This window comes from Equus przewalskii, chromosome 6 (assembly GCF_037783145.1).
Source record: "Equus przewalskii isolate Varuska chromosome 6, EquPr2, whole genome shotgun sequence".
In the NCBI taxonomy this organism is placed as follows: Eukaryota; Metazoa; Chordata; class Mammalia; order Perissodactyla; family Equidae; genus Equus; species Equus przewalskii.
In genome coordinates, this window is record NC_091836.1 from 77,416,673 (window position 1) to 77,432,522 (window position 15,850).

Sequence of the window (15,850 nt, forward strand, 5' to 3'; positions counted from 1 at the left end):
TAGCCTGGCAGCCACTGAGACCTGGGGAAGACATCTGAAGATACAATTACTTGCAAAGAAGTTTTGAAAGCCATTCAGAAGTTGTTCTTACTTTTCCAAAATTTGAAAAAAAGGAATTGATGTCATTGATTGTCAACATTTTGATTCCTCCCTTGTACCAGACTATGAGTACATAACAAGTAAACATTTTACAGATGATGTTTCTTATATTCCTGTAGGTTAGAACATAAGCAATTTCCTCGTATTTCCCTCTTTTATGAAGATCCTGACAATCAATTAGAGAATGGATGTCAAATGAGAAGACTTCATAAAGATATGTTGGCTTAATCTGTGGCATTTATACAGATTCACCTACTAGAACCTTTCTCCTCATCACTCTGAGCCCTAACCTTCAATTTAAAGGAATTGGCTCCCTTTTCTCAGGCTCTCTCCTTAAGAGTTGTCTTACACTTGTCAAGGTGCCCTTGGTTAAAGTCCAGAAAGAGATTTTTACAATAATTTCAAAGTCTTGACCTCAAGAACCTCAGAACTTTTGGGTCAAAGATACCAAGGCCAACTGGAGGATGGACAATCATTCCACAGTGTGCACATTCCTTCTGTGGGGATTTTCTAGTTTCCCAGACTTGCAGAGTCTCCTCTTTGTGGTGATTTTATTCTCCTGTTTGAACATCCTGGCTGTAAATGTGTCCATAATGGTGACCATCAAGTTCAATCACAACCTTCACACCCCCATGGATTTTTTTCTCTGTGGCCTGTACTTTTCAGAAAACTGTATCACTATGGTGATCCTCCCCCACATGTTAGTGAACTTGCTGTCAGACAGCAAGACCATTTCTCTTCCTCAGTGAGCTACATGGATGATTTTCTTCTTTGGCTTGCCAGGCAACAACTGCTTCATCATAGCTGCCATATCCTATGACCAATACACTGCTTTTCACAACTCACTGCACTACCTCATCTTGATAACCTGAAAGATCTTCTTTCAGCTCATGATGGGCTCTTGCGTCTTTGAGATTTTAATGTCTCTGGGAATTGCCTCGTAGCATTCAACTTGTCTTTTTGTGACTGCAATAGCATCCAGCACTTTTTTTGGTGACATTGCACCTGTGATCTCCCTTGCCTGTGATTATATCTTTTGTCAAAAAATGGTTCTTTGCATTCACTGACTTTGTGTTGGTGGGCAGGTTTATTTTAATTATGATTTCCTATGTCTTCGTTGTGTTCATAGTTATGAAGAAGCCTTCTGAAAAGAGGATGTATAAGGCCTTTTCCACTTCCTTTTTCCACCTCACTGTGGTGTCCATATACTATGGATTTGCTGGCTTTGTCTATTTGAGGCCAAGGACATTGACTCATTCCGTGAAGATATGCTGATGACTGTGATGTATACAGTGCTGACACCACTGCTTAGCCCCATTGTTTACAGTATAAGAAACAAAGAAATACAGATAGCCGTAAGAAAGCACTAGGCAGTGTCATTAGTGTCATTTGCCTGAGATGGCAAATAAAAGAGCCCAGAACGTTTAAAAAGTACGGAACATTGGTAAATAGAAGTGGAAAAAGTGGAGTCCTTCTGATAGAAATCATTTTGTGTACAAAGCAATTAAAGTGTGTTCTAATTGCCTGATATACCCTACTCTCACTCTGTCCTACTACAAAGCCCAGATGTAGTGTTAATATTTTTTAAAATGTATGACACATATATATGTACTTATACATATATAGACACATATATGTATAAACACATGGACACATTTATGTAGTAAACATTTCAAAACATGTTTTAGGAGTCTATATTTTTATTACCTTTGTTGACTTTGGGAAGAAAAATTATTCTAAAATGAAAGAAAGAAAGAAAAAGAAAGGGAGAGAAGTGGGGAAGAGTAGAGAGAAAGATCACTAATTTACTTCATATAAAAAGAGGAGAACACACAAATTTAGAGTTGAAATAAGGGAATGACCATAGTACAGAGAAATTTTAAAGAATTTTACAAAAATACTTTTTTCAACTCTATTCACACAAATGTGGAAATTAGATTGGCATGGATGAATTTCTGGAAAAATTATCTTATTAAAGTATACCATATGATCTCACTCATAAGTAGAAGATAAAAACGACAAAAAAAACCCCCACAACACATAGCATTGGAGATTGGACTGGTGGTTACCATTGGGGAAGGGGGGAGAGGGGAGGGAAAAAGGGGTGATTAGGGTCACATGTGAGGGGATGCACTATAATTAGTGTTCGGGTAGTGAACATGATGTAATGTATCCAGAATTTGAAATATGATGTACATCCTAAAAAAATAAAAATAAAAAAATAAATAAAATAAAATAAAATCCTTAAAATTAAAAAAAAGTGACCTAGAAAATAGGAAGTTTTAAAAAATTGATATATAATTTATATACATTTTGTAGATTTAAGGTGTACAATGTATTGATTTGATACATTCATATATTGCAATATGATTACCACTGTAGCATTAGCTAATACCTTTTTCATGCATATAATTATCGTTTCTTTTTTGTTGTGTGTAGTCTCTCAGCAACTTTGAAGTTTAAAATACAGTATTCTTAACTATAATCACTATTCTGTGCATTAACTCTCCAGAATTTATTTATCTACTAGTTGCAGCTATGTACCCTTAAACAACATCACCCCAATTCCCCCAACCCCAGCTCCCGAAAACCAGCACTTTAGTCTCTGTTTCTATGAGTTCGGCATTTTTAGATTCCACATATAAGTGAGATCGTATATTATTTGTCTCTCTCTGTCTGACACCGCACTTAGCATAATCCCCTCGAAGTCCATCCGTCTTGTTACAAATGGCAGGATTTCCTTCTTACTCATGGCTGAATCATGTTCCATTGCGTATGTATATACCACGTTTTCTTTATCCATTCATCTGTTGACAGACATTCAGGTGGTTTTCTTGTCTTGGCTATTGTGAATAATACTACAATAAGCATGGGAGTGCAGATATCTTTTCAATATCCTGTTTTCATTCCCTTTGGATATATGCCCAGGAGTGGATTGCTGTATTATATGGTAGTTCTATTTTTTTTTTTTTTTTTGAGGAATTGCTATACTGTTTTCCATGGTGGCTGAGCCATTTGCATTCCCAAATTTGGTTCCGTTTTCCCTGTATCCTCACCAACACTTGTTATGTCTTGTCTTCTTGATGGTAGCCGTTCTAACAGGTGTGAGGTGATATCTCATTGTGGTTTTGATTTGCATTTCCCTGATAATTAGTGATGTTGAGCACCTTTTCGTGTACCTGTTGGCCATTTGTATGTCTTCTTTGGGGGAAATGTCTATTCAGATCCTCTTTCCATTTTTTAATTGGATTATTTGTTTTCTTGCTGTTAAGTTGTATGATTTCTTTATATATTTTAGATGTTAATTCCTTATCAGATATATGATTTGCAAATATTTTCTCTCATTTGCTAGCTTGCCTCTTCATTTTGTTTATTGTTTCTTTTGCTGTGCAGAAGTTTTTTGATTTATGTAGTCCCACTTGTTTATTTTTGCTTTTGTTGCTTGTGCTTTGGTGTCATATCCAAAAAAAATCATTGCCAAGAACAGTGTCAAGTAGTTTCTTCCCTTTGATTTCTTCTAGGAGTTTTACTGTATCAGGTCATATGCTTAAGTCTTCAATCCATTTCAAATTAACTTTTGTGAATGGTGTAAGATAGGGTTCTAATTTCATTTTTCTTCATGTGGTTATCCAGTTTTCCCAGCACCACTTGTTGCAGACACTGTTTTTTCCCCTATTGAGTGTTCTTGGCTCCCTTGTCTAACATTAGCTGACTGGATACGGTGGGGGTTATTTCTGGTCTGTTCATTCTTTCCCATGTCAAAATCTTGGAATTATATAGAAAAGTCTAAGAGCTATTCTTCTCCTTCCACATAAACTATATGGCTAGATGTTTTCATAATTAACTTCTTCAAGCCCTCAAAAAACAAATAATTCAAATGCTGTTCTATTGAGTTAGAACACAGGTAAAGATAAATAGCTTCTAATTTATGATATCTACATCCATGGTAGGTTTTATATGTAACTGCAGTCTGATTGATGCCATTGTAGTAAGGTTCTCATGTAGATTGTGGAAGGTGTTAGAAACTGCAAGGAGATCCAGGCATTTTGAGGTCACATTGCCTAATGGTACATCCATATGGTGAAGAACATTACTAACACTGTGGTGGGCCTCATGGGCTGATACATGGAAAGGACCAAGAAGCCAGTGGCAAAATCTCTAATAAATGAGAGGAAAGTGAGTAGTCAGTAAAGGACTCTGAGGACGATTGTTTATTGTTTCATAGCTGGATAATATTGGCATCAACGAGTGAAATGTTTTGTCATAAAGATGCAAATAAACAATTTAGAAATATGGTAAGAAGTTAGGAGAATGTCAGCATTGTGTGCTGGTGCCTGTAGAATATGACAGTGAGCAAGTTCTCTTCAATAGAGCTGAGAAGCAGATGTGCCCTTCCCAAACAGCTAGGCTTAGTTAAGAGGAAGAGGTAGAGACTGTACTCTGTGAAAAGTTGATGGGTGGAGTGCAGAGAAGGTTTCAGAATGAAGGCAAAACAACTTGGGAGAAATCCCTGCAAAGATAGAAGAATCTCAAGAGAGGAAGCATGGAGTTGTGCTAGATTGAATGCAGCTGAAGAGAGCTTCCAAACAGCATGCAACTGGAATTCTTATCAGCTTCATTGATTAGAGATGGTGCCAGAGCCTATTGGGTCTCCAGCTCTCTCTGCTTAATGTTGAATTATAATTTGGCTAGAAGTTCTCTGACCATCCATTTCACGAACTTCTTCATTCCATTTTCAAAAATATTTCCTGCTAAGCATTAAATTCTAAATCTACTCATATAATTTTTTTTAACTATTTGATTTCATTAATTATTTTGAGTCTCAATTTTGGCTTTTTCCACTCAGTATAATTCCCTGGAGATTCATCAAGGTGGTTGTGCATATCAACCCTACGTTTCTCTCTATTACTGAGTGGCATTGTACCACAGTTTGTCTCACTACACATTCATTGAAGGGCATCAGTGTGGTGTCCAGGTTTTGGCTATTACAAATAAAGTTGTTACAACCATTCATGTACAGGTATTTGATGAACATAAGTTTTTATTTCTCTGGGAAAAATGTCAAAGAGTGCAATTGCTGGTTCACATAATCATCACATGTTTAGTTTTTATATAAGAACATACCAAACTGTTTTTCAGGATGGCTGCACTGTATTACATTCCTAACAGCAATATATGAGTGATTCAGTTTCTCTACATCCTTGCCAGCATTTGGTATTTTCATTATTTTTTATTTTAGCCAACAATTTGGATCACTAACAACAATTCATTGTTTAGTGATCTCTCATTGTGGTTTCAATTTGCATTCACTAATGGTTAAGGATTTTGAACATACTTCCCTGAGCTTATTTGTCCTCTGTATGTCCTGTTCTGTGAAATATCTGTTCATGTTTTGGAATTTTTCATTTGTTTGTTTATTGTATTTAATTGAGGCATACTTGGCATATAGCATTATATTCGTTTCAGTTGTACAACATAATGATGTGATATTTGAATATATTGTGAAATGACCAGCACAGTCTAGTTAACATCCATCTCCATACATAATTATAATCTTTTTCTTATGATAAGAACTTTTAAGATCTAATCTCTTAGCAACTTTTGCATATGCAATACAGTATTATTAACTCTAGCCACCATGCTATACATTACACAACCAGGACTTATATATTTTTTAACTGAAAGTTTGTACCTTTTGATCACCTTCATCTATTTTACCCACGCCCCACATCCCTCCTGTGGCAACCACCAATCTGTTTTCTGTATCTATGAGGTTTCTTTTTGTAGATTCAATGTATAAGTGAAATCATACAGCGTTTGTCTTTCTCTATCTGACTTATTTCACTTAGCATAATGCCCTCAGTGTCCATCCACATTGTCACAAATAGCAAGATTTCCTTCTTTTTATGGCAGAATAATATTCTATTGTATATATATATACACACACATCTTCTTTATCAATTCATCCATTGGTGGACACTTAGGTTGTTTCCATGTCTTGGTTATTGTAAATAACATGGCAATGAACAAGGGAGTGCAGATATCTTTTGGAGTTAGTGTTTTTATTTCCTTCAGATAAATACCCAGAAGTAGAATTGCTGGATCACATGGTAATTCTATTTTTAATTTTTTGAGGAACCTCTGTACCGTTTTCCATAGTGGCTGCACCAGTTTACATTCCCACAATAGGGCACAAGCGTTCCTTTTTATTCACATCCTCACCAACACTTGCTATATCTTGTGTTTTTGATTATGACCATTCTAACAGATGTGAGATGATATCTCATGATGTTGATTTGCATTTTGATTTGCCTGGTGTACACTATAAATTCTGCCCTTTTTAAAATCAGATTGTTTTTGCTGTTAAGTTGTATGAGTGCTTTATATATTTTAGATATTAATCCTTTATCAGATATGTGGTTTGCAAATATCCATTTTGTAGGTTGCCTTTTTCTTCTATTGATCATTTCCTTTGCTATACAGAAGCTTTTTAGCTTGATATAATTCCACTTGTTGATTTTTGCTTTCGTTACATCACTTTTGGTGGCAAATCCAAAAAATCATTGCCAAGACCAATGTCAAAGAGATTACCACCTTTGTTTTTTTTTTAGGAGTTTTATGGTTTCAGGTCTTATGTGCAAGTCTTTAGCCTGTTTTGAGTTAATTTTTGTATATGGTGTAAGATAGGAGTCCAGTTTCATTCTTTTGCATGTGGCTGTCCAGTTTTCCCAACATCATTTATTGAAGAAACTGTCCTTTCCCCATTACATATTCTTAGGACTTTTGTCACAAATTAACTGACCATAAATGTATGGGTTGATTTCTGGGCTCTCTGTTCTGTTCCATTGACATATGTGTCTGTTTTTATGCCAATACCATACTGTTTTGATTCCTGTAATTTGTAACATAGTTTGAAATCAGGGAGCATGAGGCATCAGATTTGTTCTTCTTTCTTAAGATTGCTTTGGCCATTTAGGGTCTTTTGTGGTTCCATACCGCTAAATTTTAGGATAGTTTGTTCTATTTTTGTGAAAAATGCCATTGGAATTTTGATAGAAATTGCATTGAATCTGTAGATTGATTTGGGTATATTGTATTTTAACAATAGTAATTCTTCTAACCCATGCTCACAGAATATCTTTCCATTGATTTACGTCTTCAGTTTCTTCCATTATTGCCTGATAGTTTTCAATGTACAGGTCTCTTATTTCCTTGGTTAATTTTATTCCCAGATATTTTATTCTTTTTGATGCAATTTTGAGTGGGATTGTTTTCTTAATTTCTCTTTTTGATAGGTCACTATTAGTATATAAAAATGCAACTGATTTTTCATATTGATTGTATATCCTCCAGCTTTACTGAATTCATCTATTAGTTCTAACAGCTTTTTGGTGGAGTCATTCGGGTTTTCTACATATAACATCATGTCTTCTTCAAATAGTGACAGTTTTACTTCTTCCTTTCCAATTTGGATGACTTTTTTTCTTTTTATTGCCTAATGGCACTGGGATTCATAATTATATTCTTATCAATATACACAAATATATAGTTATATCCATCTTTACCTTCCTTATATTGGTTAGACCTTCTTTTAAAAAAATTAATGATAAGGTCAATAAAACTCACTATAAAAACTAAACATTTGTCATTTTTGGACCTCTCTATTGCATGTTGATATTTTATTTGCTAAATATTTCCTATTCATTTTATAATTCTCTCCCTTGTACAACCCTAGGTTTTATATTCGTATTATTTTCTACCTATTCAACTTAATGCAAATGTTATTAATTTTAGCCTTTTTCATTTTCTAGTATTTCTAGTATAAGTTTCCTTTCAAGAACTGATATACTTACAGCACAAATTTTTATATGTATTATCCAGTTGTTTTCTAATTTCCATTTGATTTTTTTTCTCTGACTCACGAGTTATTTAATTGGGTAATAATTCATTTCAAATGTATGGGTATTTTCTAGTTATCTTTTTGTTATTGATTTCCAGGTTTATTGAATTATGTTTACAGAAGATATTTTATGAAAATGAAAACTACTAAAAGTAGGTTGAGATGATTTATTTTCTAACATCTGATCAATTAAAAAATACACTATTGAAAAATCATGTATTTTCTGCCATTGGTTGTTGTGTTTATGTATGTTCTATATGTGTTCAATGTTGTCAATCTTGTGGTTCAGATTTTGCACATCATGCTGCTTAAGAAGCACCTCATACTGCTTAAAATCCACTATGAATAATCAGATTTTTACTTTTTCATTTGGTTTAGCTAAGAGCTGAATTTTAGACATTTCCCCAGCTATTAATTTTTTTCTTAACTTAAAGGTTAACATATACCAATAACATTTGTGTAGACATCCCAAATAATTGTTATAAAAACCATCAAGACCATCCAAGAAAATATAATTTCATTAAACCTATATTATCAGCATAGGTTCACAAGTAAATAAGTATGTAGTTTTGGCAAAGGAGTCTACAAGTTTGCCAAAGAAATACTAGAAGATTGTCAAAGATTTTATGTAGTAGTGCCTCTTTTATAAAATCCAAATATATTTCATAATTTCTCTGAGAACCCTGTATGTTGAATGCCGGGTAGGTGGCCAGTTTCTCAAATAGCCTCACACAGGGCCCTTATGTTCTGACTGTGATGCAGTACAGAATCCTAAACAGTGCATTGCTTCAGAACTCTGTAGACAACATGGCATTTAATACCCCAGATGACATGCATCATCCTCTTTATGGTAAAGGGTTAACAAAATACTTTGATTTCTCTAATGACAAATTTGACCTTCATGAACTTCCTGTTTTGCCTATATCCTGATGAAAATGCAGCATTGCTTATAATAAACATGATTCTTTAATTGGAAAATGCATCTAGACTGGTAGGACAATATATGAAATATATTCTGTTTTATGCTTTATGTCTCCTTGACTGCAGTGATTCTGATAAGTGGAAACTATGCTTGTAGGGACCCTGGAACTATACCTGGCAGTATTATAAGATATATTAGTTCCAATTATGGTCATGAGGCTCCAAAGCTAGGATGTGCTTCCGCTGTCTCTTAGGATCCAAAGTGAAAATCTGTCAGGATTATGCTCACCACAGAGAAATGCCTGGTATAACTGCTAGCAAGGTGCATTTTTCAGTTATGCTGTTCTATATGATTGTTTTGCATACTTTAGTGGTTATTTTTGGTTTTCATTGATTCTTTGTATTTTCAGAAATTGTCCTTTATCTCTTCAAACAAAGTAATATTATAGTCTGTGTCTATTAACTCACGTATCTTAAATCTTAGTGGTTCTGTTTCTGTTGTCTGTTGTTTCCACTAGCTCTCATGTTGCGTATCTTGCTTCCTTTTGTGCTAGTCATTATTTCTCACTGGGTGCTGGTTATTCTATTTGGATAATTGTTGGTAGGAATAATTGAGGCTTGAGTTGTTTGTTTGCTTATTCAGTTCACCCTGAGGCACCACCTGTCCTTGTCCATCTTATATCCAAGTTCAAGGCTTGAGACGCTCTAGATCTTCAGGGCTGCACACCTGGGCAAGACTTGGTCATTCCAAGTTTCCTCTTATCTGAGGATATATGTGAGGTGTATCAGTCAGAATTCTCATCTGGACATGTGCTGGGTTTTGGCATGATCTCCTCTCATTCGAGAAGAACTCTAAGTCCACAGCCCAGGTTGAGAACACTCCCTTCTGGCTTGTCAAATTCTCTCATTGCAAAAGCATTTTTGAGTTTTGGGTCTACTTCTCTGGGGCCAGTTTCTTGTGAGGCAATTTCTTATTATTCTGTAAACTCTAATGTGATATTTAAGACATGGTTAACATTTTATCATTTGTTTTAGTTGTGCTCACCATGGGATTGATTAAAATTACCAAGCCTGCCATAGTTGGAACAAAAGCCTGAAAGGTAAATTATATGCTTGTGAGTGGAAGATTAGATATGCACAAATGTACACAGGTAACACTGTATCTAACAGGAAGTGTCTTAACCTCCTGCATCCCTGCTCAGATGTTATCTTCCCAGTAAGGTCTGCACTTGTACTTCCGGCCCCAGCATGTTAATCTCTGTTACTTTGATTTGTTTTTTCTTTCTCCATAGCACGTATCCCTTTAGAATAGTTTGAATCACTAACTTGCTAGTTTTATTGCATCTCTGCTGCTATATGATAAATTCCACAAGGGCAGATATACCAAATGCTTATCACTTATATTTTCAATGGCCTTAGATAGTCTCTGGAATATAAGAATAACCCAGTATAACTTTTGAATGTATGAAAGAACAAATGAATGCGTGAAATGATTAATGGCTTATGAGTCTGTCAGCAAAAAGATAGAATTTGTGTCTGAAACACTACAGAGGGGACAGGAACAATAAATAAATGTGGTTGTCATCTGTACATAGAGATTGATTAAGCCTCTCCAGACAGCAGTAACATATTCAGGGGAGAGACAATCCAGTTCCTTCCAGCTTCCTGAGCATGCTGTGGGCCTAACCATGAAAAAGTCACTCCAAGAGTTTGTTCCACTCAGTCCCTGAGGAGTTCGGGAACCCTGTTTATTCCCACAGAGAAGTCACCTGTTTTAACCTGACAGAATTCACAGGTCAGAAGAGACATCCATTCTGTTCTTCTCTGAGGACCCCCTATATGGTGACTGGAACCAGAGATCAGGTACACAGGCCAGAGTTTTATGGGTCCACAAAGCCCATCCTCAGCCGATAACCTTCCTGCAAGAAATCACATCCACCAATTTTCTATCTGGTTCCACTTTTTTCTTTCCACTCTGAATGTACTTAGTCATAATTATAATTATCACACTAGTTAAAGGATAAACTGCTGTCAAAAAAATGGACAATATCTTAAAGGTTTGGGGGTAAAATAACCTTAACTTATCAGAGAAAAGCTATGGAACAAAAAACATGAATAACATTTTTGAAAGATTTCAACACATTAGATTTTTTTGGTGAACCAATATGTGTTTCTCATTGTGAATTTAATTGAATTTTATTAAAGGTAATTCACTATAGGCTTCTGATTTACAATTTGGTATTAGGAACTGCACCCCATACCATTACTAAAAAAGCTTCATACTGGCTAATGACATATGGACCAATATATTTAGACCACAGACACTCTTTGACCTTTCATTATTATATATGGTATATTACTACATCAAATACTATAAAATAACACATTAATTAAGAAAATGTTTTTCTAGCAAGCTCTCTCTTCAGAGCCCCCTTAATCTCATTGTTCCTGAGGCTGTAGATGAGGGGGTTCAACATGGGGACAACCATCATGTAGAACACAGACACCACCTTGTTCTGGTTAGTTGAGTAGCAAGACTTGGGCATCACATAAATGAATGTGACTGTCCCATAGTACAGAGTGACTGCTGTGAGGTGCGAAGTGCAGGTAGAGAAGGCCTTGTGGCGCCCCTCAGTGGAGCGCATCTTCAGGATGGTGATGAGGATGTAGATGTAGGAGACGGCTATGACAAACACCGTGACCACAATGATGGAGCCAGAAGTAAATGAGGGGACAGCTGCAGGGATACTGATATCAGAACAGGAGAGTTCAACTAAAGGAGCAAAATCACAGAAAAAATGATTGACTTGATTTGGTCCACAAAAGACTAAAGAATAGAAGCAAACAGTAAAAGAGCAAGCATTGAGAAAACCACCCACATAAGCCACTACGAGTAACTGGACATAGACTTGTGTGGACATTTTGGTGGAATAAAGCAGTGGGCTGCAGATTGCCACAAAACGATCATATGCCATGGCAGCCAGGAGGAAGCACTCCACTGTCCCAAAGAAAATGACTGAACCAAGCTGGATTGGCACGTCCAAGGTAGGAGATGGTATTTCTCTCCACCAGGAAGTTTACAAGAATATTGGGAGTGACAGAAGATGATAAACCCATGTCAGCAAAAGCCAAGTGACTCAGGAAAAAGTACATAGGATGATGGAGCTGAGATGAAATTCTGATAAGAATGATTGTGCTGAAATTGCCGGATACAGTCACCAGGTAGATACATAGGATGATCATGAAGAGGATGACTTGAAGGATTGGGTCATCAGTTAAGCCCAATAAAATAAACCCTGTCACTTCAGTGTGGTTCCCTTCCCCCAGGGAATCCATGAGACAGTGTAGCTGCTACCAAAATGAAGCTGTGAGGAAACATTACATTAAAAAGGTTGTAAACTTTATGGTTTCAATTTTGTTAATACACATATGGGAAGTCATTATAAATAAAGATATTGAATCATCAGTGCATATTTACATGCAATGATGAGGCTCTGTATTTTTAGAATTATTTTTAACAGAAATTCCAGAAACTTCCTTCAAATAATGTCACTTTTTCTTTTTATATCATATTGTTTCCACATGTGCGCTTAAAGTGGCTTTGAGGTCAAAGTATAAATAACATAAGACAGAAGAAAATTACAAATAAGCCCAGTGAGTAGATCAAATATGCATATATATGTACAACTTCATATATATATATATATATATATATACACACACACACAGGATTTTATAATACAGATTTTAGTAATACCAAACACTACATGTTTACCAAAGGAAAGCATAGGGTTAAGAATTTTATATATACATATAGATGTATATTTCTGTTTCACTATCCATAAAATAGTATTAATTACTCTCATTAGTATTTGATATATGAGTTAACTGAGTGTGAAAGAGGTAGCGTAACTTGCACAAGGTTACATGGCAAGTGGTGGAGTCAAAGTATGAAGTCCAGGAAGAATGACTGTCTATTCCTCTAGAAACTATACAATAAATGAAATTAAATAAAATTATCATGAAGTCAGTACATCTGACAATAAGTGGAAAACAGATTTTCCTTTAAGGCTTCTAGCAGTTATGTATAGAAGAGGCACTTGGTTATTTACATATTTCACAATATCAACCAGTTAAATAAAAATTTTTTAAAAGAAGAAATAAAATTGTTCTTGATACTAACCCACAAAGGAATTTCAAATTGCAGTTATAAATGAGGTCATTTATTGTAAATTTATTGGATATTTAAAAAATATTTGTATTTCAAAATATCATTTTTATCAAGTAATTTGAAATAGTGTAATCACTATTCAAAAAGCATGGTTGACTGGGGACAAACAAGGAATCCTGGTAACTTAGATTATGCCTGTTTATTCACATGAACTCTTGGTGGAGACAATAATTCAGCCAAAGTTGCTAACTAGCTGATTGTTTAATTACATCTTCCCTGTTTCCCAAGCATGACTTCTGAGAACAGATATAATTTCAGGGAGTAAAGTGTTCTCAAATGGTAAATGAAAATCAGTACATCAGATTCATTAACAAAAGTTAAAATCTTACCTCTTAGAATAAGAACTCATTCACCTTTCAGTAGCAGATTAAAGTCATTGTGGATATATAGCTCTCTTTTATTTTTGTATGCCTTTGGGGATAAATCTCTGAAGATTCTAGAGATTCAAATGTGAGATCAAAAGCATCATGGAGCATCCTTATGTTTTGTAGTGGATATTGAGCAATTGAATTGACACATAAAAAAACAATTACTCTTTCTGAATTCTGTCAATTCTCAAGTGGCCAATTTATTCTTTTACTTCTATCTAGGTGCATAGTTATATAACTTTCATTTAATAATCATTAGAGAATATAATATAATAAATTGTCTTAAAGGTAAGTATTGGTCTGAAGTTTATTTTGCTATTTCTGATTGAGAAATACTTGGTTCCAACTTTCAGGTATAAAAAGATAATTGTAGCTTTATCCATTCAATATGTGTTTATTGATAGGTATTTTGTATCGATATCTGTGAGACATACCATTGATTAATTAGGGGGAATACGAGATGGAAGTTGACGTAAAGTTGAATTCTAAATGACAAAATTTTTTGAGACATCTACATTAACTGTCAGATCAAAAGTAAGAAAATAAAAGCCTTCAAAGTCATGTAGAGAACTATAAAGGAAAAAAGGGTTTGTATGACTTCCAGACAAGAAATATTCTCTTGTGTCAATAACCTCAAAGTGTTGCCTCCTGAGTAGTGCCTTCTGGTGTAGGTGGATGGTGGTGGAATACAGGGATCTTCAACCCTAAGATTCAATCTTACCCTAATTCGCTTGCTAATCCTAACTTTATTATCATCTATCCCAACCCCTGAAGACCTACTTTTGAGGAACTTGGGCTTGCCATCAACAAAATGATAAGAACATTCATTCAGGGCTTCCTTTTTTCCAAGAAGTATGATTAACAGTTTATGCAAACTTAATCCTCACAAGAATTTCATGATGTAAGTACATGTGTTATCCTCATTGATCAGATGGGAGAACTGAGACTGAGGAATTAAAATACTTGTGGTGGGTGATTCTGACCCACATGATCAGTTTCCCACTTCCAGTGCTGCCACAACATCTCCACTTCAACGCTCAAGTCCTCCCCTGAAAACTAAGACCTTCTGGAAATCACGAACTGCCTAATCAGTCCACAGGCAAGTGCATCCCGGTGTGGAAGCAGTTTAGTTCCCAGGAGCAACCCCAGCCACTGTAGACAGGAATTTAGTGCATAAACGTTCTTCCCCCAACCTTCAGCTGGACAGTTCTAAAAGGCAATCTCTGAGCTTCTCAGATGTCTTAGTGGAATCAAGCCATTATTGCTACAGAAGTGTTCTTGATCATACAACCAGGAAGGAGGACATCAATGGGAAAACGGAAATCTCTGATTTGCAGGAATACTTGAAAAGAATCTAAAATGGTAAATAGCTGGTTTAATAAAAAATACTGTATTCCTCTTAATCCCTTTAAAATGCATAAAACTCTAGAAATAAAAATTATGATATTGTCTTCTGGAGACTTTATGTATAAAGACATAAGACATATGATAACTATAACATAAAGATGGAGGGAGAAAAATAAACATATAAGGACTCATAGTCCTTCTATTATCTGTAAATTACTATGTTATTAACTCTAAGTAAACTGAAAATTTAAGAACATATATTCTTATCATGAGAACAACCACTAAAAAAGTAATGCAAAGAGGTATGCCTGAAAGGTCAATGGAAAAATTTAAATGGGATTTTTAACATTGAAATCATCTAAAAGTAGCAGAAAGAGAGAGGAGTTGAATAATAACACAAACAACAAAAACTGATAGAGAATATCTATGAAAAACTTTCAGCTAAGATCATTATTAATGGCAAAATATTAAATGACTTTCATATAAATATTTTCAAAAGGCTAGGTGGTCCATCCTCAGCACCTCTATGGAAGTTACATTATACAGGAATTTCCAGGGATTGAAATAAGGCTAGAAAAGTAATAAAAATATTAAAAACGAAACAGGACGAAGTGAAATTGTCTCCACCTGTAGATAAATGTCCATGTAGAAAATTCTAAGAAATCTACAAAACATAGACTATAACTTATTTAATAAGATTGCAGGATAAAAATATAATATACAAAAATAATTTTATATTTGTATACTAGGAACAAACAATGGAAAGATTAAAACAGAAAAATACGTTTATAATATGCCAAAAACTATAAATATTTAGGAATAAATTTATGAAAAGTTACACAATACTTTATTAAGAATTAGGCAACACTGGGAGGAAGCTCAGTGGTGTAGCGGTTAAGTACACGTGGCCCACTTTGGGGGCCCATGGTTTGCTGGTTCGGATCCTGGACATGGACCTATGCACTGCTTATCAAGCCACGCTGT

The 15,850-nt window shown here is 35.0% G+C and overlaps 1 protein-coding gene and 1 pseudogene across 1 annotated transcript; one reads left to right on the top strand and one right to left on the bottom strand.

Annotated features, from left to right (window-relative positions):
• The first annotated feature begins 563 nt into the window (after positions 1-563).
• Positions 564-1,469, top strand: LOC139084275 (olfactory receptor 10T2-like; annotated as a pseudogene).
• Positions 1,470-11,310: 9,841 nt separating this feature from the next.
• Positions 11,311-12,256, bottom strand: LOC103547262 (olfactory receptor 5P76). Its single transcript, XM_008514365.2, is given in 2 exon segments — positions 11,311-11,952; positions 11,954-12,256. Coding segments are annotated over 2 exon segments (945 nt in total).
• Between the last annotated feature and the right edge of the window lie 3,594 nt (positions 12,257-15,850).